The sequence below is a fragment of the Merops nubicus genome, unplaced genomic scaffold, assembly GCF_000691845.1.
Source record: "Merops nubicus isolate BGI_N331 unplaced genomic scaffold, ASM69184v1 scaffold12225, whole genome shotgun sequence".
Lineage (NCBI taxonomy): Eukaryota > Metazoa > Chordata > Aves > Coraciiformes > Meropidae > Merops > Merops nubicus.
Window position 1 is genome coordinate 46,377 of NW_008611744.1, and position 23,115 is coordinate 69,491.

General features: G+C 37.4%; 1 protein-coding gene across 1 annotated transcript in view; it reads right to left on the reverse strand.

Annotated features, from left to right (window-relative positions):
- Nucleotides 1–23,115, reverse strand: part of GPR126 (G protein-coupled receptor 126) — a gene marked incomplete at its 5' end in the record, with an annotated part of 65,715 nt that overhangs the window by 22,688 nt on the left and 19,912 nt on the right. Inside the window, 8 exons of the mRNA XM_008941310.1 lie at nt 3,465–3,605; nt 6,782–6,947; nt 7,449–7,656; nt 9,899–9,960; nt 11,904–12,018; nt 12,727–12,869; nt 22,685–22,738; nt 22,819–22,871. Coding sequence (XP_008939558.1) covers nt 3,465–3,605; nt 6,782–6,947; nt 7,449–7,656; nt 9,899–9,960; nt 11,904–12,018; nt 12,727–12,869; nt 22,685–22,738; nt 22,819–22,871 — 942 coding nt within the window. The remainder of the gene's footprint in view (nt 1–3,464; nt 3,606–6,781; nt 6,948–7,448; nt 7,657–9,898; nt 9,961–11,903; nt 12,019–12,726; nt 12,870–22,684; nt 22,739–22,818; nt 22,872–23,115) is intronic.

A 23,115-nucleotide genomic window follows, 5' to 3' on the forward strand; every position in this document is an offset into this window, starting at 1 on the left:
GACAGAGGTTAGAAGGCATAAATTCCTCTTTTAATCATTAGATCTGAGGCCAACAAAATTATAACTTAAACAATGTAGCAGATAACAACCCATGATATGATTAGCTCATTTCCCTAAACAAGAATGAACTAGCTTTATTATCTGACTGTCAACTCTATCCTTTTTAGTAGATGCAAAGTTTTTGGAGAATAACCTCTCTTCTGTGTATAGTTGCTAAATCATCCTCCATCTTACAATGAATTACAAAGAAATAGTAAACAAATTCAAAGAAATGTTCTGTACAATAGGAGACAATGTTTTCTACAAGATCTTATTTGTTGAGAATTTAAATAGAGGACTGATTTTCTCACTGAGCAATACCATTTGTAACCTGCAGTGAAAAAAGTACCAGGTTGAAAATTTCCTGAAAGAGACGTTTTCCTTGGAAACTGATGATTTATTAAAATGGAAATGCTTTGGAAATCATATTTGCTTTTGATTAGCTTCTATTCAGAACTTCATAGTTACATGCCTGGTTGGCTTTTTGGGAAGCTTAGTCACTGCCTGCAGCAGATCTTAGGTCAAATTCAGTTTATTGCCACTCACTTTCCCTCCAAAAATCTGGACTGTCAAACTCCTGAATGCTCCTGATTCCTTCAGTCTAGGTGTTTTGTCAGCCTGACAAAATATCAGGTACCAGCTCAGTACTGTGCTCATGAGATCCCAGCACTCATGAAAGACAGAATAGCTTTAGTTATTAAGTGCACTTTACTCTGAGAAGAATATTTAATTTCTTAAGAAAAATATCCAAGAGTTTTCAAACACAGTATTTCAGATTATACTGGAGCTTTGTGACAATTTCTTAAAAAAGCTTAAAAATTGCAGAGGAATTACAATGCAGTTTTCTAGACATTTCTTGAGCCTTCAAACAGGAGAAAACCTCTTGGCTACCACCTACTTTTCAACATCTGATAAAGTCTATGAAAGCCTTTGGACAGATTTCTGTGGGTTTCAGTGGATTCTGTCTCAGGCAGATAAAAAAAGCCAGAAATAAGACGGTCTCTTGAGGGAAGTCAATTTGATATATTCTTACTTGTCCTTAGAAAATATTAGAAATAATGTGTGCATTAAAGTAAAATACAGGTAACTGCTTATTTAGCTGTGGGGCTCTGCTCAGCTAAAGTTGGTGGTAAGCTTTTAGCCAATAAAATATGGAGAGGTACACAGTAGAGCAATGCTGAGGCCAGCATCAACTAGATAAACCTGGTCTAATCTGGACAATCATTATAATTCACATTCTTATCATATTTGCACATTATTTTCATGGCCTCAGAACTCATGAGGATGATCCTTCCAACCTAACTTTAGACACGTAAAAAGAACTGAAGTAGCCATTCTAGCATTTCTTAACATAGTCAATGAAAGGAAACTGCACATCCAGAGCATAATCCATTTTACCTATTCTATACATCTAAATTGAATATGATTGCCTAAGTGTCCATTTTAGAGATTTTAAGGTATCCTGTCAAGTTTCCAGCTGTTACTGCAGAAAATCTCACATCTCTTACAGGTTCATTGTCTCATCTGTCTGCCAGCAGTACATTAGTAGCTTGGGTTTCTTGGATTTCACTATGCTTCTTTGTTTGAAGAACTGATGTCTACTCCTGCACTAGGATGAGCTGTGTCACACCTCAATTTTGTCCGTGCTCAGTGACAATTTTTTTCTATTGGCTGGCTTTGAAGGCAAATTACGGGCAACAGTTCAGGCATAGGTATGCACCTTAAACAGAGCTGCCTTTAGCGAAACGAATGCCACCCTGATTAGCTTACATCAGTTTTTCATATAGTCTTCTAAGTGATGCAGCCCTCAGATTTTAATGAATAACAAAATAAAGCTTACTAGTATTCTCTCAATTGCAATACAAAAAACAACTCTGATGCTGTGAGTATGATGTTTCATTGTTATGTTGAATGCTTATAAGAAATACAGCTAACAGGACAGAGATTTTTTTTTAATTGCAATTGGATAAACATGTTTATGAAGTACTTTTATATTAATGGATAATGGATAAAGTTATTTGGTTTGAGATGGTGTGTGGATTAATTTATTTTTAGGCTTTATTCTTAGCCTCTATTTGTTTCTTTTTTAGACTTACTAAAATATGAATTTTAAATATTTTGAATTGTGTTAAATGTCACACATTAATACTTTGAAAAACTCACAAATTAAAGGAATTCTAAACTGTAAATTCAGACTCAGGTCTTCCTAGTTTTTGCTTTTCATTGTCTTAGTAAGTATCCCTTAGAAATACATTCTAGCACCACTAAAGGACACATTCTGACTTTATATGATTTTATGCCATTATGACAAGCCTACATCTGTATTCTGGTTTCTTTATTAAAAATATCCATCCTGTTTTTCTCAAAAGCAGGCTTAAAATGCATACTATTTTAAACAGTTAAAGATACTTTGGGGTGTATTTCAGAAGGCAACTGTGGGTCATGGGTATTTTCTTGCCTAGATTATCTGAAGAATCTGGATACACTGCCAATAAAAACGATAATATGGGGACAATACAATATGACAGAGTTCTGCAGATGCACAAGAGCCAAAGGTCACTTGAAATACTAATGGGAAAACAAACTCAAATCTTCTGAGGCTCAGTCTACAGTTCACTATGAAACAATGGTTCCTCCTTAATTAGCTCTTTTTTTTTTTTTTTCAAAATAGGTATGGTTTTGGTTGTTTTTTCCAAGCTGTGAACTCTTCCTCATTTTTTTGGCATCTGTTATGCAGGAACAATTTATAATTACCATGTGATGGGGTCCAAGGGAAAAAGAAAGAAAAAAAAGAAAATCTACCTGAAGTGCATTTAGTTTTCAGGTATTGTTATCCTTATTCCATATTAAAATACAGCATGCTTATAAGAACAGATATATGAAAAGAAGAATAGGATGTATAGAATTAAATGTTCTCTGGCTAATGACCATCAGCCCAGAGTTTCCAATTGAATATAAGTAGTCAGCTGGGTATGAGTACTAGCCAGCTCTTTTAAGGAAAAGAGAAAGAAAAAGTACTTGGCAGTGTTGTAGGCCAAATTCCTTTCTGGAAGAAAAGAACCCAGCTCCACTGAATATCAAGGACCTATATTAATACATTTTAACAGAAGTTAGGCTCTTTAAGAAGCCTTGCTACTTTAACTAAAGGCAGCTGGGATATAGCTTTCCATAGATTACCCTGAGAAAAACTTTATCCCACATGTGACAGGAATTTGCAGTCAAATCACTGCCTTTAATTCAATATGGGCACTTTAACTATTTTGTCACTCTGAACATAATCTTGTCTGTAATGCCTACATCTGCTCTCACCTTCTCATTCCTATAACTTAATGAGATACTGTGAAATGATTACCCTACAGGAAACTTTTAGCATCTGGCTTTGGTCTCACTCTGACTGAAATGACTTCAGACACTTTAAAGTTTACCTGGAAAAGCCCATTTTTATTGAAGAAAGTAAATTGAGCCCTCGATATAACTTCAAAATCATCTTGACTTAAATTCTTCAGTAGACTTGGTGGCAGAACAACAGAAGCAAAGGCATTTGTCTGATCCTTGTCAAAATCTATCTGTTAAAGAAATAATTAAAAAAAAAACAAACAAACAAACAGAAGAACAAGTTCAAACAAAATGAAAACCATCCATTGTCCACAACTGGGTTCACACCCTTACATAAAGATATCTGAACATGGGACCAGAGCCAATCAACATTAATATGAGTGGTAGATGTGCAAGAGTTGATGCAGTATAGAAATAAAAATAATTTGAAAAAAAAAAAGAGGGTTATGAGGTTTTTCCCACCCTTCCAGCATGAGATCAACTTTCCGCTACAAATAGGTATTAGATAAAACAAACAAACTTCTCCACTGCCATAATGATGATTTGGAAATAATAAGATGGCAATAATGGCAGTCATAACAATTTTCAGTAACCTTCATGATACGTTTCCTTATACCAAACAATGCTGAGAACTGAAAAATTTGCTCTGAATCCTTCTTTCTTGAGTTGTGTTATTTGGCTTGATCTGCACATCTGAATCAATTATCTTATTAGCTTTTCTAGTTTCTCTGCTACAAAAGGGAGATGTTAAGATAATGATTAGTGTCTCCTCTCTATCACACTATCAAAAAAGACCCTTTTGCCATCAATAAGACTAATGTATACTAGCAATGTGTTGGACAGCTGAAAGCCCTGACTGCACACCCTCCCACCATCCCATACTCAAGGTGTGGCACCTTACCTATCAAAGGAAGGGGAGCAAGCCATCTCATAGGGGCTATGTACTAGAAGCATTTAAGAATTTTGTTGTGAGATGAGGAAACTCACACTCCTGACTTCTCCAGAAGCAACTTGGTCATGTATATATGCCTCTCAAGATCAGACATATGATTTCAAAGGCACCATTAGCTAACAGAAAGTTAAAAGCCATAGGCTACTGATAGATTTATTTAACTTTTAGATTCTCACTGATTTACTGTGAATAACAGGCACATCTGGAAATTAGTAAGAAGTGGTTCATAGATATCTCCTGACAGGGCTAAATGCAGTTGAATAAAAGGTTTTCAAAGGATAATGCTGCCACATTAACCAGAAAGAGTACCCATTAGGTATAGCAAATAGAGTGGAAGAGGCCTCTATAAAGAACTATGGCTATATTACAGGAACAATTTAATAATATGATTCACCATAAGCTAACTTAGTCAAAGGTTTGGCAAGAAAATATAAAGACACAGGGGACTGAAATAGAATCTTTCCAAATTGCCATGGATACATTTGCTTGATATCTGCTTTAAGAAAAAAATATGAAATAAAATCTGGAAACATTCGACATACAGCTTGAAGAGTTTAATGCTCCCTGATGAGCCTGGATAGATCACCACATTAGTGGTGAAAAACCTGGGCTTTCACAGGAGAATGTCCCTCCAGCAGGGATAGCAAGTATCTTTCCTGATAGGCATGGAAAATATAAATGGTGACCACAGCTGCTGCAGATTTTTCTGGTAGGAAGGATGCTAAGAATTCTCAATCAGCTGTTGGAAATGTGAAAGTCTGAGAACAAACTCATGTTCCAATAGGAATATTAAAAACAATTTGACGGAGTTTGGATTTTATGATTATTTAGACAGTGCTGTAACAAATGATTCCAGGGCAAGAAAATTCCTGGATGTCCTCAGTCCACAGATGGTAATTCTTATTACACATGCAAACATCCCAAACCTGGCTTCAGAATTTTTCCTTTCCTCTTTCCATAAATACAGGACGAAATCTGGAGAAGAAACGTTCCTTTGATAACACTCAGCTATTGAGCTTATTTATAAGAGAGGTAAACAAAAGAGATTTACAATCAGCAAAAATTTCAAAGAAATTTTAACCAAAATGCCTTTGAATGTAAGTACGCAAAAACTCAATTACATTAAATCCATGTGAATCTATTTAAACTAGCATTTGAGATCCAAAGTCTATATGCACAGCATGTAAAAGGCCTGCAGCCTATTACATTACTACTACATTTTCTAGCAGTCTTCATTACTGGTTTTGATTTTTACAGTACATAGTACTTTATAGAAAGATCAGACATTTATTAGGATTGTTGTCTTGCCAGTTTGAAGCAGGAGTTAATTTGGCTCCATTAGATGCTCACACTCCAGTGATTAGTCTTTAACCATTTTCACTATGCCATGTTTTGTTTTAACTCAGTTTTGGTTCCACTGGCCAAAATGATAGTAGATTTTTTAACTTTTCTGTTTAAGCTTTTCTGTGTTTTCCTCTAAGTAAGGCTCACTATATTTGAATGGTTAGACTCACTAGAAACTGAGATTACATTACTGCTGTCACAGACTTATATAACTGTGAAAAAAAAAAAAAACAAAAAACCAAACCTCACATTGCACTACATTTGCAAAAACCCTTTAGGTGCCATAAAATGTGTATAGTGAAATCTTAAAAGTCTTGGCACCTCATTGCTACTGATTTCAACAGAAACTTTGGAATATCCTAATAGGTGTTCATACGCATCTCAGATGCTATTTGATAGCTTTTAGATGTCTGAGCTTTTTTATTTGTGAAAAAAAAAAAGAAAAAATATTTTTGAGGTGGTGAGAAACATCCTAACTATATCAACCTCTCCTGATACTGTAGCACTGGAGACCATTCTGTATTTTGAGTGAACTGTGTTTCTTTTATTTTTCATGTCTAGGCTTGTCGAGCTCCACATGAATGTTTTGAACCACCTCAGACATTCCAAATGGCACAAGTTTATCAACCTACATGTGAATAACTGGATCAGCCTTAGGTCTCTGTTAGCAGTAGGTGTTTAAATGACACGGGAAGGTTGAAGACCCGTTACATCTGCAGAAATTTGCATGTAGAAACACAGATTTAGGCATCTTATTCTAAACCTGAACTGCAGCAATGAAGTTTTTAGCTAGTGTACAGTGGGTAATAGATTATTTCCACTTTTCATAAGTGAAGAAAAGAAAAAAAAAAAAAAAGGATAAAGTCTATTTTAATTTTGCAAAGTAAAATTTGTAAGTAAATTACTTTTAGTCCGTACGCAACATGAGTTTATCTGGATTTCCTGTCACTAAAGGAAATACTACATTAATCTATTTGGGTGGTTGCAGGAAATAGGAAATCAAAAGTAGGGAGAGAATTGGGAGCTGTAAGTGGTTTTATAGGAACTACAGTAAACACACTTGGAACAACCAGCACATTTCACACTCAAATACAATTGCTTGTTCCGTACCTGGAAATCAGATGCATTATTCTGTGGACTGACACTGAAAGAGCCACCTTGGAATGAAGTTGAGTTTATAGAAGATACTCCAAGTGCAAGGTTTCGTGTTGAAATACTCATGGATGGTCCAGTGAACTGGATCTTTAAAGCCAAGGCATCAATAGTTTTTAGAGCTCTAAAACCAGAAAAAAAAACTATTCTAAAACCTGAATACAGAAAAAAAAAAAAAAAACAAAACCCAAAACACAAACCAAAACAAACCAACTATGTTCTGTATGCTGTCCACATTTAAGATAAATCTCCTGTTGCTGACTGTGTTTCTGTCACCCATCTGTGTATTCACAAGGAGGCTCTCAGGCTGTAAACTTATGCATCTCTGTTGAAAACAAATGCTTTTGACTGACAGAAACTGACTACATATCATTGGTCCTGAAATCATTTTCCAACAATATTGAGATCTCTGCTGTGTCATGTATCAGGAGACTTCCATCCAAATACTTTATCATGCATTTTAGAATAACAAGAAATATTTGTATATCTAATTTGGGAAACTCTTTTTGATGGAAATCAGAAAAGTTTGATTTTTGTACTGCAGTTGTCTATGTATGGAAGGGTGAATCCTTCCAACCTTGTTGGTTGCCTTAAAAAAGCTTGTCTCAAATGCAGAAGTACTTACTCTGAAGATGATGCTGCCAATACACTGTCTGAACTGGTTAGAATATTGGAAAAAATTGTCACCACAGTAGAACCCAGAGACTCATCAATTTCTTCATCATTCACAATTTTTTTGAGCTTCTGCACAACATCATTTACTTTGTCTGAGGTTAGCTGCTGCCCTTCACCAGTGAGATTCAAAAGCTGATTGGCTATATCAGCTGCATTTTCTGTAAATTTACACATAAAATGAAGTAAAAAGAGAAAATAATGCATATCAGTCTCAAAATACTTCAAAAATACAAATTTTTGTCATTGTTTTTCAACAAGAATAACTGCAGAGTCCTGCACCTGGGCAGGAGTAATAAAGTGCATCATTACAGGTTAAGAGGTGATCTGCTAGAGAGCAGCTCTGTGGAGAGGGACCTTGGAGTCCTGGTGGATAACAAGTTGTCCATGAGACAGCAGTGTGCCCTTGTGGCCAGGAAGGCCAATGGGATCCTGGGGTGCATTAAGAAAAGTGTATGCAGCAGAACAAGGGAGGTCCTCCTGCCCCTGTACTCTGCCCTGGTGAGACCACACCTGGAGTATTGTGTCCAGTTCTGGGCTCCCCATTTCAAGAGGGACAGAGATCTACTGGAGACAGTCCAGCGAAGAGCTAGGAGGATGACTGGGGGACTGGAATGCCTGTCGTATGAGGAGAGACTGAGAGACCTGGGGCTCTTTAGTCTGGAGAAGAGAAGACTTAGGGGGGATCTAATTCATGTGTATAAATATATGAGGGCTCAGTGCCAAGAACAAAGGGGCAATCTCTTCTCACTTATGCCCTGCAATAGGATAAGGGGTAATGGACACAGGCTGGAGCATGGGAAGTTCTACCTCAACATGAGGAAGAACTTCTTTACTGTAAGGGTTACAGAGCCCTGGAACAGGCTCCCCACGGAGGTGGTGGAGTCTCCTACCTTGGAGACTGTTCAGACCTGTCTGGATGCGTTCCTGTGTGACCTGCCCTAGACTAGATGGTCCTGCTCAGGCAGAGGGGTTGGACTCAATGATCTCTGGAGGTCCCTTCCAACCCCTAACATTCTGTGATTGTTAAAAGCTAGAGCATGTGCTGTGGTACTTGTAATTAATATAAAATTTTAATAAGTTTATAATTGTATGAAAAGGTATATAGAAACTGCTGATTGTTATATACTGTCCTCATTGCCTGTGTCTTTTCCTTAATTTGAGTTGAGTTGTAAATTGGAACTATTGTTGAAAGTGCTGATTGTAAGAAAAAAAGGGGAAATAAGGAATAAAAAGCACATCTTCTTTTTTTCTCCTTACGCTAGCCTTTGTTTTTCACTGGGAATACCAGTTTCACTCATGAAGTGAAACAAATGCATCCAAAGTCATCATTACTGACAAAGTATTCACTCTCTTAAGCTCTGGGGAGATAGTCTGACCTCAGTGCAAATGTTTCAGTTCCTTCAGAGTATCGTACTCTTACTCAGAAGGCTGGCAAGCACAAAACACAAGCAAATTTCATGAGAAGAATCTTCCTTGTAAAGAAAGATGAATAGTGTGTACAATGGCAAAATGTCAGCGCAAAAGACACGTTAAACTCTAAGTTTCCTGCCACCTGGATGGAAAACTAATGTGAACACTAACATTTTACAGCATCAAAATATGTGAGATTTATTGGAATTTGCAAATAAGATTTTGGAATATCAGTCTTTAGCATGCAACTGGCTGTGTTTTTTTAATGCTGTACTCTGTAATAAAGCTTTTGCTGCATTTACTGTAGAATTTCTTACATGAAATGATGTTTTCATATAGCCTGACTGCAATCACTCAACCAAGCTACGTAGCCATGCTCCCTAGGACCCCTCTAGCAGTGCAGAAAGAAAAAGAGGCTTCTCCAAGAAAGCAATTCAGAACAGAACCATACTGTAGGTCTTCTAAATTACTTAAGGGACTATCTTTTTCATCACTAGCTCTGGCAGTAAAAGAAGGAGGCCATAAATTGTTGTCTATTTATTTTATTATTCCTTTCAGGCCAGAATGACATGGAGGGGTATTTTGCAAACTGAGAAAAAAACTGAAAATGTCTGATCGTAAGCCTGGTGAAGAGAGTGGGAGTCTTTCCACCGGCACCTACAGGCATTGGAAACATCTAGAAATATGTCTGAACCTGAATATCACATTGATGCAAGCTACTACCTGCCTCTATTCTTGTTTAAATTACCTGAAGAGTTTGATTTATTTAATTAATGGGTATCCAGAGCTTTTCATGGGTGGGCTGACTTCATCTTGGTCCAGTTCCCCAGAGTTTAGATATTTACTTTGCACGGATGTTTTATAAATTTTTTAGACAACTAGGCATAAAGGAGAAAAATATTCTTCCTTAATTTAACTTTCTTATAATAAGCAGAAACCAAAGTCTACAAAACTATTCCTTTAGCCAAATACCAACTTCAATATACCCACCTGTGCAATTTCTAAGATCAGGCTGGCCCCAGTATGATGTATAATTCTGCAAACCCAAATAGCTAAAGAGGAAAAACAACAAAATTAATGAAATACAATACCAAAATTATGTAAATACTTAATAATTCTTTTGTAGGTGTCAGCGTGGTCCACTGTCCTCAATTCACAATTTTCCTGGCAACATGGTCCCCAGTGAAATGAAATATGTATGCCTGACAGTGGAAATATGTCATCAACTAAGTAACAGTACTAAGAGAACCTCTAGTTCTTTTGAACAAATACACAGCTGATTCCTACACTGATTTGATGAACTGCATCACTGGGAATTTTGGCCTTCTACTTCAGGAAACATCCAAATGTTGACACAAACTATTATACCCCTATTATGGCCTAAACAGATGCTGTTTCTATAATTTTCTTTTGATATAAATTCCTTTGATCAAATCAATAGTGAGATGTAATAACTCTCAGAAAAACATGCACAAGAGCTATGTGGAGATATAAACTTATGCTACTCATGAAAATTAAGGCAGGACATCATCAAATCCAGGTCCAAGGTGAGGGGCAGATATAAAGATTTTTTTTTTTCAAAATGCTTTTTTTTAAAAAAGCCTTACTATAGCAAAATATACAGATATGGCTCCAAAATGAAACACACTTTTTCCTCAGTTTTCTTTAAAAATAATCATGTTATCATAGCATGGCAAAGACAGGGTGGAGAATGGGAAAAAATTATCCTTTCACTCAGCACATGATAAAATAAACTTATTACTTAGTTGATCAAATTTATTATAACAATGCACTATCGTGGTATGCACAGAGCTAGAAGAGACCATATTTCAAAACACATCCTGCCTGTGCTCCCTATTGGCAACAGCCAAAGGAGGCAGAGGCAAGGAAAGCATAGTGCAGAACATAGTAACTTTATTTATGAAGGTGCTGTCCATGGATAATCTGGAGCAGCCAGCAAAGGCCAGAAGCCTTAATTTTTTAGTGATTCTGAGGCTCTGACATAAAAACAGTTTGACTTTTGCACTACAAGTTGGCCAATCAAAATCCAGCAGTTCTTGTACAAGAATAAGAGGCTGAGGAAGTGAGTTAGTTAAATATAATGCTGGTTGCTTTCCTGTTTGGCACAGAACCTCAAAGCTGATTCATATCCTTGTTGCCATATTGTTTTCAAAAAGTAAAAGATCTGGTCTTCTCAGAACATGTTCCAAATGCAATGTGGTCAGATAAGACTACTATATTGCATTTAATGGTGATCATCCTAAATACTGAAGGAATTAATTAATATTACATCACCATAGCTATGTTCAAGACACCCAAAGGGGATCAAAGCTATATTGTTTTAGTAATATATAAAAGGAAGTAATAATATTCCCATTTTACAAATGGGAAACAGATACAGTGTCTAAATCTTTTGTTGATGCTCACAAAGAAAGCCTACATTAGGAAAAATTTCTCATAAACCTTAAAAATACAAGTTCAAGTCTCTAAGCATAAGGATATCCCCACCTCCAATTATGACTAACTAAGTGCTCGTTTCACAGAATTTATTTTACTTTCCCTTAATGAGATGAGAGGTTCTGAATTAAACCAAATACACATCTCATCTTCATAGAATTTTGTTGAGAATTACTTACACAAGTCAGATACGAGAAGTGGACATGTAGCATATGTGAAACATTGTTTTTGGTAACCTAAACATCATGCCTTGAAGAAAGCCTTCTTTCATCAAGTAAGAAGGTGCTATTTTTATAGTCACTTTGAACACGTATTAATTGAGGGCCTCAATATACCATACAGAAGTGGTAGCTGAACCTTACTTTCTTAACAATGAAATACATACTCTTGTGCACACACATAATTTCTTGCGACGTAGAAATGATCTTCTTGAAATACAGCACCAGACAATGGCAATCATTATGGAGGATGCAATTTAACTATATAACCAGAAAGTTGCATTTGAAGATCTCAGCTTCTCAGATATTTAAACACCTACCAGGTTCTCGATGCAGTCTGAACTGAGCTCCCATGGCATAATGTGAAGTTAGTCACGGTTGGTCTGGTATCTGGCCAAAAATAGTTTGGAGGGTTTTCTTCAGCTAAACATTTTTCTGTAAAAATAAAAGTATATTAGAGTTAATGCTAAATTTCTTCATCTAATCACCTTCCATTTCTTGTCCCCAGCTTATCAACCAGTCTACAGCACAAAGCTGTCTTCAAATTAAATGCTTGGTTGTATATCTATTATAGAGTAGAGATTGGAGGGGTGCACAGCAGAGGGCAACATACACTGCTGCTTGAGGGAATGAATTGATATGCATGCTGCATCCACTTGCACCCCACCAGCCCCCCACCTTCTCCTTCCCAAGGGAAGGGCAACCTCTGACTAGAAGACCTTGAATGGGAAAAGATGAGAGCTAAAAGGAGATTGACTGAAGTCAGTAGCTGGCAGGACCACAAACAACAGGGTTGAGGAGTGGGCATGTGGGGCTTTGGAGGTCCAAAATATCATTATAGCTCTGGCTGTAAACCATACTTCATTATCCACAAACTACCAGAGGAGCTGTCAGGAATTCTCCCAGCATCTTTGAATCAGACAGCAAAACACTGACTAAAGCTGTTTGGACAACTGTATTTGTGTTAAAAGAGGTATCTTGAGCACATCTCTCTGAGATTAGTGGAACAATGAAACTTAAAGGGACAATTTAAAACCTGAAACAGTCATACTGTTTGGAAATATGTCATTATTTTAACACAGAAGATTGTTATTTATGGACAAGGAAATGATCTGTTCTGTAACAATGCCAAAAACTACTTACCCACTGGATCAACAGCCACAGTTTGAAGCTTATATCCTCCTTCCATGGTCCCATTATTATTTATGAGTTTCTGTCGGATATCTTCCTCTTCTAAATTGATGTTATTGGTAGAATTATAAACCAGAAGAGCCAAAACCTCAAAACTGCAAGGAAAGTTATCTGAGTGTTTGAGTCAGAACAGCAGAGGCCAAATGTGTGGAAATAAAAATATCTGACAAGTTCTGATTTTCTGAGCATGGAACAGCGTCACCAAGACAATGTTGCTCATTACCTGTAAATTGTTAGTTTTGTATATACAGGGCCACGACAAGAAAGTACGGTTGGGAAATTTCATCCTCTAGTTAAAGAAGCATCTCATCAAAAGAGCTAGGAAATGTTTTCAGAAGATTTAGATTATTTTAAAAGATGCAAGCATAAAGTTGTGTGTTGTGAGTCCTAAACGGGCCCTAATTAAATTTAAAAATCTGGCTGCTGATAGCTTTGGAATTTAAGAGCTTACAAAACTTGTCAGGATGGGACAAGTCATCCTCCAGAGGCTCTATCTGTCCATTGACTGCAGAGGAAGGCTGGAAGATTAACAAAGAACATAGGCCCAACATCTAAATGTCTAAATTTTGATGAAGTGAAAAACACTCTGACACACTTCTGAAACTTTTAGTCCTAATTAGGAAAGTCTAGTTGCTCAGATGAGTAATTCAAGTTTGAGCAGTAATAGCTGTTTTGTACTGTAGCCCACTGCTACTTTCTTGGGCAAAAGAAGTAGTTCAAAGTGCCCAGCTCTCTTTCCTGTGAGAGAAATAAAACAGTCCCCACCCTTGTCCAAAAACATTACTTTTCTGGAAGGAAAATAATGAACAGAAAAGCAGTTCTGGCAGGACATAGGAGAGAAGCCCAGAGTGGAAGGCTCAAAAATTTCTTCCTGGGACACAGAAAACACAAGCTGGAGAATATATTGGTACCCAAGAGCATTGCTTGGCTCTGGCTAGTAGGAGGTGACGCCACCGAAGCATGGAACATTGGATCTCCATGGGAGCCAAAATGTGGAAAAAAGGAAAAAGCAATCCTGCTTTAGGCTGTCTTCATCTTAGCCTTGCCCTTGGATACACAGCAGCCTGAATAAAGACAGACCTTCGCAGCGTGTGAGCAGTTCCTGGCAGCCTGGGAAGTGGCAGCACTGCCAGCACACATACAGTGAGTAGGGCACACACCAAACAGAGAGGCTTTCACCGGCAGACCCCGGTGCAAGAAAGCAGCAGTGAGCTAAACGGTCCTGCAGTCTACTTGAAGAAGAACTGGAGAAAAAATCTTGTAGGGTGACAGTATGGGAGAGGGCTAGCAGGGTTTTCAGGTTCCCCTTCCTAGGTAGACCAGGACTTCATTTCCAAAAATCTTCCAAAGAGATATCCCCATGATGACAGCTCAGAGTTGCACTTTCCAGAGGTGCCTAGTACAGTATAAAACTACAGCTTAGTGCATAGATGTTGCTCTTAGATGACAGATTTAACCCTTTTTCTTTCAGACATCATTCAGAAAACTGAATAACTCCAACCAACAATTCTGATGTACTCTCATTAGTGAAATGGCATATAAAAGAGTTAGCATCAGTAAACAACCTCTCAGGCTAGGAAAAAATAATAAAAGCAGAGACCAAAGCTCATAAAGAAATCACGCATTCCAGACATTTTACTATTGCAAATGTAAAGAAATAAGTCAATAAATATACACAGTCCCTGGCTGTTTTTGTTTTGTTTTGTTTTGTTTGTTTGTTTGTTTGTTTGTTTTTGTTGTTTGTTTGTTTCTTGGTTTTTAATTATCATTTTGTTTTGTTTTCTTTTGTTTTGCTTGTTTGGTTGGTTGGTTTTTTTGAACACTGGTATACTTCTTTCTTGCCATATCCACTGCTTTACTGGTAACATGCTGCTGGAGAAGAAGATAAATATGTGGCTACCTGTTGGCTTGGCTTGTGTTTTTCCCAGTTGATGTATTTTAGCAGAGAAATTCTGGTTATCCCTGGCTGGGATGCTCCTGCCCTGCTCTCAGAGATACTGAGTTCCTACTAACATCCCTTTGGTCTCTGTGGAGTGTTTAACATATGGCAATAGCCTCAGTAGGGTGGATGTGTATTGGTAGGCTTTTGCTGTATACTTCAGACATATTACAAGGCATGAGCTTATTATGGCATTTATTTTTAGCAGAAGTATGGAAATTGCCTACAGGATTGCCAGTTCCTTCAGCCCTCCAGTACTTCAGCCCCAGAGTCTCCTGGCACTTAACCATCTTTCCTAAAAGATTCTAGCTTCACTCATCTGTTCCCTTTACTTCAGAAGAGGAAAACTTAATATACTGATGCCGCTCCCTACCTCAACACTTTGGCTGCAAATCAGAAGTCATAAGTGAACAGTAACCACTACTGCTGTGCTGCCTGTTGCAGGACTCCCAACTAACCAAAAGGATATTTAGTACCCATAACTCTGCATAGGGGTAAGGGCAACAAAACAGAAGGGATAATGATACATGAGGTAGAATTGGTTACAATTATGGAGAAAAGTACTGATAATGAAGCACTGATAAAAATTATACGCTAAACCACTTGGCTATTTGTTTTCTGAGAAATCCTTATAGCAGAAGTCACGTATACCAAGAGCCTGTTCCATATTATGATGAAATCAATTTCTATAAATTTTTCAGAGTGACTCATGCTAGCTTCCCAGAGTAAATAAATACCTTTTAACTTGACATCAGATGCAGTATGAAGCTGAGCTCTTCCTTCCACTTTTGTCACACTCAGATCTCCAAAGGAAAACTTTTTAATGGTGAAGAACAAAATCCTTGTTTTAGAAACTGTAGGACAACAGTCAAATAAATGGGAATGTTACCATGCTCTGCTGGTGTCACTGGCTTTGCTACACCCAACCTTACACTTTTTCTTGTACGCTGTATAAAAGAATATAGATTCTCATAGCAGCATCAATTACAAATTATACATCACTTACAGTAACTGGTACTGCTGTCGATATTAAAAAAAAATTGACTGTGATATGGGTAAACAAATTGGGGGTAAGTATTTAAGCCTCTCTTATCTTCAACTGAAAGGCTGACAGCAGGAGTAAGCAGGGGAATACCAGCGTCTACCCCACTTTGTCCTGGTCTGTCAATCTAAGCTGGCTCAGAGAGAGGAATTGAGGAAGCTGTGTCCTCATCAGAGGCCCAGGAGGCAGCGGGGGCGGCTGCGCTGCCATGGTGCGCACCACAAAGCCGCCTTTCTTCTCTGGCACTGTGACTCACAGCTATTCCAGGACAGTGTGCCTACACACGGGCTGTGGGCTCCCTCATGATGCGAGGAGCCTGGAGGGAGGATTAATAAACCATGCGAAATGTACAGCACAGACTGTCTCATACCTGAAGATACCTGGTTGATAATTAGCAACGCATATTTCTCCTCTCATTTCTGTTCTACTAGACAGGCTGAACGATGCTTAACTATTGTGGTTGTCAAACTGTTTGACAAATCACTATCCATTTCTTTTGTAGTTAATGTTACTTGATTTAAAGTATATAAGGAATAATTTTTAAAGCACCTTTGTACTTATGGCGGGTGTGTACCTTTGTACACAGGGAATCTAAATTTCCGCTAAAAGTCACTGGGAATTTAATTCATAACTACCCTGCCATATTTTAAAATGCTTTAAGATGACGGCATTAAATTCTTTACCAATCTTGATCTTATGTTGGCTTTAAGGACAAGCAGCAATGGGTAGTTGTAAGTCAAGACTGGCAGCATGGGTAGACCGACATAGTTACCTATAAACACGACTAACTTCTTCACATTAATTGGACAGACAAAACAAGAGCTGACTATTGCGTAAGTCACTCAGTGAAGATGCAATACAAACAGGAAAAATCTTAGAAAACATGCAGCATGAGACAGAAAGAAATATGAAAGCAGGGGGAAATTAAAAGCATTTCACAAAATCATCTGAGTTTGGATAAACTTTTACTTGAAGAGATTTTGGCAGTGATACCAATAAAATGTTCAGAACAGAGAGCAAATAGTGGGATCAGGCATAACAAATACATCCAAAGTAATGCCAAGGATTAAGAGGTTCCTTTCTCAGCAGAATGTGATGTTATCAAAAAAAAAAAAAAAAAAAAGAGACTTTAGGACACAAAACAAAAAATTGCAGCTTCTTTTTGAACTACTAAAAACAAAAGCACCCTAAACCCTCCTTTTAAGTTGATGGCCATTTTATCAGAACAGTGCTGTGAGCAGTATTGTCAGATCTCTGTGCCTTTCCTTGTGTCCTTGGGCCTCGCTCCTCCTTTCAGATCTGCTGTAGATCAAAACAAACAACTATGGCTTTTCAACAGAAAGCACTTATATATGTGATGATTTGGTATGAAGATTAGTAGTTATTAGAAAATGTAGCAGAAAGGCAAAACAGGGCTAGAACACTTCGCATTTCAACATCTGGTCTTTGCTGAAGTTAGTTTTTGGTTATGCTTGAACTATGTTTAAAAACAGCACTGAAACCCCCCACTTATCTATACACTACTTTGCTAAAAATGGTATCAAAGTCAGGCCTACACTAAATCCAGTTACAGTCAGTAGAAAGATGAAGGAAGTCATTGGAATCTGGACCAAGAGCAGGCAGCTTCATAAGGATACTAAGAAAGGTTCATCCTTCAGTCACTGGGGAGGAATTCCCAAATTCCTCAGTCTGTGATGAAGGCTTTCTTTACAGGTCATGGGCACAAGATGCCAGCAAGGCACTGTGGAGAAACCTGCACTTTTCTGCTTGGCTCTTTGTTGGTCATTTTTTTCGAGCAGAAATATTACACATAATCTACACATTATGAGGCATTTTAAAATGTTGGTCAGCATTGGTTAAGGCTGTTCCTTACTGTCTTCAGTAACACTGAAGTTGAATTTGGGGTGAGTAGAGGTTAGCCAAGCCCAAGTTGTTTTTAAAACCTCACCAATAGAAATGAGGAAAATTTTAAAAATAGGAGTAAGTATCACAGGTGTGTCCATTTATAACAAGAATAGCATTATAATTTTGTAACAAATAATTTAAAGTAAACTACAAAGAATGCAAAAGCCTAATGTTACTTGATAAAGATGATACTTAGGACTACAAAAGCAAAATTATGCTGCTCTGATGTTGCTAACTCCTGTCTAAAAGTATTACACAACCTAATTAGCTTAAATTTTATCCAAATCCATTAAACTTTCCATTAGCAACACAGCACCCAAGAACACAGAATGCAGTAGCCTGAATCTGCTCCACAGACACTAGTGGCAAAACTCCCATGGACTTAAAAAACCCCAAGACTAGGCATGGGCAGCTCTGGTTTCCTGCTTTCCTCTCTATTTTCATTCCTAAGAGAAAGGGATTCTGTTTAAGTTTAGTGGTCTTTATACATATTGCTAACCCTGTGGGTTTTAATTTGGATGAGTTGTTTAAGCAGTACTTACATTAACGTTGCTTCACATAGTAGAAGCAATTGAACACAGGAAATAGGCCAAAATTATGACAATCAAGTAGTGGTAGTTGGAGCAAGCACAATCTTATTTGTATGTTACATGGAGAAAAGGTTATAAATTAATTGTGGCCTGAATTCTCAAAACTGCTTGCAAAATAAAAGAAGAAAGGAGAAACAGGGGAGCTGAGCTGCTTAATAAAGACTAATTTGCTTACTGAAGCAACCCGGTGCAGTCATCTGACAAGACCTAGGATCCGTAGGACCCTTCTGAGAAAAGCAGCAGCAGCACAGAAAATTTTGACAAAGCTGCAGTCATAAAAGGTAAAGAACCAATGAAAAAAACCAAACACGTCTATAATTTATCTACACAAAATCCACATACTGGCTTCACTTTCAACAGATTGTATGAAATAAACAGCTATGTCCATAGCCCATTCTGAACTCCTGTCTACTTTATTCCAAACATCTGCCCTCTCATTAAGAGATGGAAACAGTAAGACCAGAGGAAAAAAATAAACACAGACCCAAAGTCAAGAATAGCTGTGATAAAATTCTGTCTATTAAAGTAGTTAATAATCTACTAAAGTATTGGCTTGATATACTGCTGTCATTCAGAGATTTCACAGTATTAAAGATGCTGATAATAAAACGCAGTTTTGGACTTGGCACTCTGTCTCTCATCACCATGTATGTAAAAGCATAATAAGCACAGTGTACTTTGTATTTCTGCAGCTCACAGAATACAGCAATGAAAGAATAACAATCCACTTCCATAGTTTTATGTTGTTTTGCCTTTCTCTAGAATGCAGTACAGTTTAAAATATTTATTTGGAAAACACCTATTTTTAACATGCCAAAAAAAGCCATCTTCCTACCTCCCACTTTCAGCTTCTATTTCTCCTCTGAATCATTCTCTCTAACTGTTCTTCCTCTTTTACTTGCAAGAAGACTAGTTGGGAAGATCAGTAACAGAAGTTCCTTGATGAGGTAGCAATGTGGTAAATAAAGGTTGAAGCAAAGCAAAATCATAGAAAAGGTTGGGAAAAATTATTTTGTTGTTTGTTTTTGTTTGTTTTTTTTTTTTTACCTGTTGTATAAAATACTAAACCAAAAGGTATTTTTTTAAGAAAAAAAAGATGTAGTCTGAATGATAACAATATGAAGTCATGTAAAGAGAGGGAAAGCTTCTCAACAAGCAAATTAAAGAATTACGATAGAGCCTTAGACATAAGAAGACTACAATCTCATAGAAAATTCAGAAAAGAGAGACAAGGCTTAGTGAGTTAGACTAATATGTTCACGTCTGTAAAAGATGAAGTCTTTAGTTCTTAAATTTCAATTGTGAAGTGAAAATCTGTTCAGATGAAAATGAAAGTAAATGAAATAAGAAGTACTTACAAACTAAGGGAAATTGTGGAATGTCTAAAACTCTAAAACTGCAACAGACTTATTCTTGACTATCCAAGATAGAGACATAAGAAAATCTCTGGACAGCTATTCACAGAAAGAATTTATAGGAGTTTTTAATTTATAGAAACTATATAAAATCACACTGTGAGCAAGTTACATACAAGAACTCAGCCATAATATTTCAGTGGATCACCTGAATAGTGACAAATTAACATTACTTCCATCAGGGATTAAAAACTTCCAACCTGTAACTTGCTAGTTTTTTTATACCTCAAAATGTTGCTCTGTTGTCTTGTAGGACTTTCTTACAATGCTACCCACAACAAACCCAAGAAAGTGGAACACCTAACAAACTACCTTGAAAGCAATGATTGGGAAGTAGTAGAAAAAACAAAATTACTTTCTGAATCTTCAGAAATTCAACATATTTTTTCCTCACAGAATACAGAAACAGCTATGTGAACCTCAGAGAACTGCAAACCCAGTGACTGTGTTGGGCTTGTGCCTGGTGGGGTCTTGGTGGTGTGTGTGGTGCTACTCATGTGGCTCCTGCAAGAAGCATCCAGAATCTCCCCTGCCTCCAAGTCAGAACACTTGTGTATTTATGATCTGGTTTCCATTTATCACTGTCCTACTCTGATTCAGTTGGTGAACTGGTGGTGGTTTTGTTTAAATTAAATTGATTTTGTTACCTCAAGTCTTCTGTCTTTTGCCCATGACCATAACTGGTGAATGAGCCCTTCCTGTCCACCCTCCACACTCAGGCTGTTTATTGTATTTTCCTGTTCCCCATTCTACCAGAGAGGGGTAGGATTGAATGAACAGCTGCATGGGTTCTTTGTTGCCAACTGGGTGGGCTTAAAACATGACAATGACTAAACCCAGTCAGGGTTTAGTGCAGGAGCTAAACCCAGGAACACTGAGAACTACTGGACAGCTGATCTCTCTCTTATTTCAGAAGGGAAGCAATGTATAATGCTGGATGTCTGCTCAGAAGACCTAAAGAGGGAAGAACACCAACTTTTCCAAAATGTTTCTCCGGTAAGAGGTAAATGATGCATGATGGTATATGCAAGACATGAAAACTACATGAAAAAAAACCAAAAAAAAAGTGTGTAGATATCCCTATATATCTATGTAAGCATATATGTACACATATATATGTAATCACAATTTTTATACATTGTATATGCTTATATACATATAGAGGAATATAAGAATACACAATGTGCAAAGAGTGTAATTTTTCTTAGTCATACATCATGTAGCTCAATCAAATTTTTAATTATCCTTCTGTTACACCAAACCAAGTTGCTAGGTTGGGCAGAACCTTGACTTGTCTTTTTTTTTTTTTTTCCATTTCTAAGAAAACATTCACAGTATAACAAACTTAATTTTTTGGAGAACAGTAACATTTTGTGACGTGATTAGCATTTATATTAAACTATTCAGAATAATGAAAAAATACTATTTGGCCTTGACACAAAGTGCACTAGAGCCCATGTGAAGACTACTTTCTCTTTAGACCAGGCCTCCCTTGAAAACCTTTATGACGTATTACTGACATGTGATTCCATTGCCTCTGAAATAACATATGATGAGAAAAGGAAATAGGAAAGGGGTTACTTCCCGGTAACAGTGATATATTATTAGAAGTAATGTCGTGCCATATTCATTGTATGTCAGAAAGGGAGGGATAGGAAAGGAAAAGGGAATTTACTAGAATAATTTCTACTTCTTCCCCTTTGTTTGTTTAGAGGCTATGAAGAGAAACAAAACCCAGACAATAAGATGGTGAGAAGGTTAAACAAGAAGAAATCAGGAGTCAAGTCTAGGGGAGAACAGACGCTGACAAGCAGAGCTACTAGCCTTGTAAAAGACACAGGAATAAGGATGGGGAAAGCTTTACATTCCTCAGCAGTTTTGGTTTGCTGGTAAGACCTGAAGCATAGTCTCCACTTAAAAGGCATATTATTTAGAAGTGTGAAAAAAAATCCCACCCACATCACTACACCCTACTGTAAATGTAGGTCAAGCAGGAAAATAGCCCATTCAGAGACTGGGTTTACACTATACCAGTGAAATGGTTTTGCTAGTAAAAACTGTCTTTCTGCTGTGGGTGTGGGAAGAGATAGTACCTTTTACAAATCTTTTCATGTCTAGGTAAACTCTGGGGAAAACCGTAAGCATCAGTAACTACTTCCTGAGGGTAAATTTGGAATACTGGCCTATCTCTGAAATTAAAAAGCCTAGCTGTTATCATGGCACTTCTCACGAGTCATCAGTTAAAGTCCTTTCTTATGGGATGTATCCTTTTGCCTACACTGCAGACGGATACATCCCATACCCACTTGTTGCCCCTTCCTCACAAGACTAATTATATTTCGGTTTCCTCTCCTTAATTGGGTCCTGTGATTCACTCCCTCCCCATATATCCCTCAGAAATCAGCCTGCTGCTTTCAAAGAAATCCTCCAAGGCCCAATTTTCAGGGGGTGTGACCCATCTAACTTTCTCTGGCTGCCTTTGAGGCCGTCCCAACTCCAGTGCCTCTGAGCCCAGCAGAAGTCAGGAAATGAGAGCATATGGTAAATAGTTTAATTCACACTAGTTTGGCTTTCAATTCTAGCATGATTTTTCAGTGTTTTGCATCTAGTAAGATGTCTGTTAGCTCAAAAGGCTCTGGTTCAAGAGAATAAACACAGTGAAAGAGGAGAGAGAGCAGTGTACCAAGGCTTGTTGCCAAAGAAAACTGGGTGTGACATACCATGTATGTATGTATGATGTTTATTCAGTTTTGTGACAGATGAAACCTAAGCTCTGGAAATAAATGATCTGTTAAGGTTTAAAGCTCTGTAGGTTTGAACCAAAACAAACATGATAACCATTATTAGGTTTCTGAGCACATCTACATCACTCATCTTGCCAGCAGTCATGTATTTACAGACTGGCAGCATATACCTAATAATAGACAACAAATTCAATAACAGATAATAAAGCCTGTTGTAAAGCTACTTGTAATATCTCCCCTTGCCTCTGTCAACAATATGTCTTTTAAAGTGTTACCTGTTAATACTTCTTTTTTCTCTTACTCCACCTTTTACGGAGCCAGGGTGGATGCTATAAATGAAATAAACATTAATTAAGGTGGGCTAATTCTCAAAAGAAATATAGCATAAACACCTTCCCCCTTCATTTACCTGATATTGACCACATACACAGTGTAATTCCAGTTCTGGAAAGTACGATTTAGCTGAAAAACAGGAAGACATGGATCAGGTGAATGGTGAGATGTTATTTGGGCTCTTTGTTGCTTAAGGCCGAGTTAGAACACTTTCCCATTTTAGTGAGCCAATTGTTGCATTAGATGTACAACTGGTAGTGAGAGATGTGGGCTTTTCAACTGACAGAAGGAAATCTCTATAAAGTCATGACACAGTGAATGGGTGAGTGCATAGGATGCTGACCTCTTCCTTTCCCCCCCCCCCCCCCTCCTC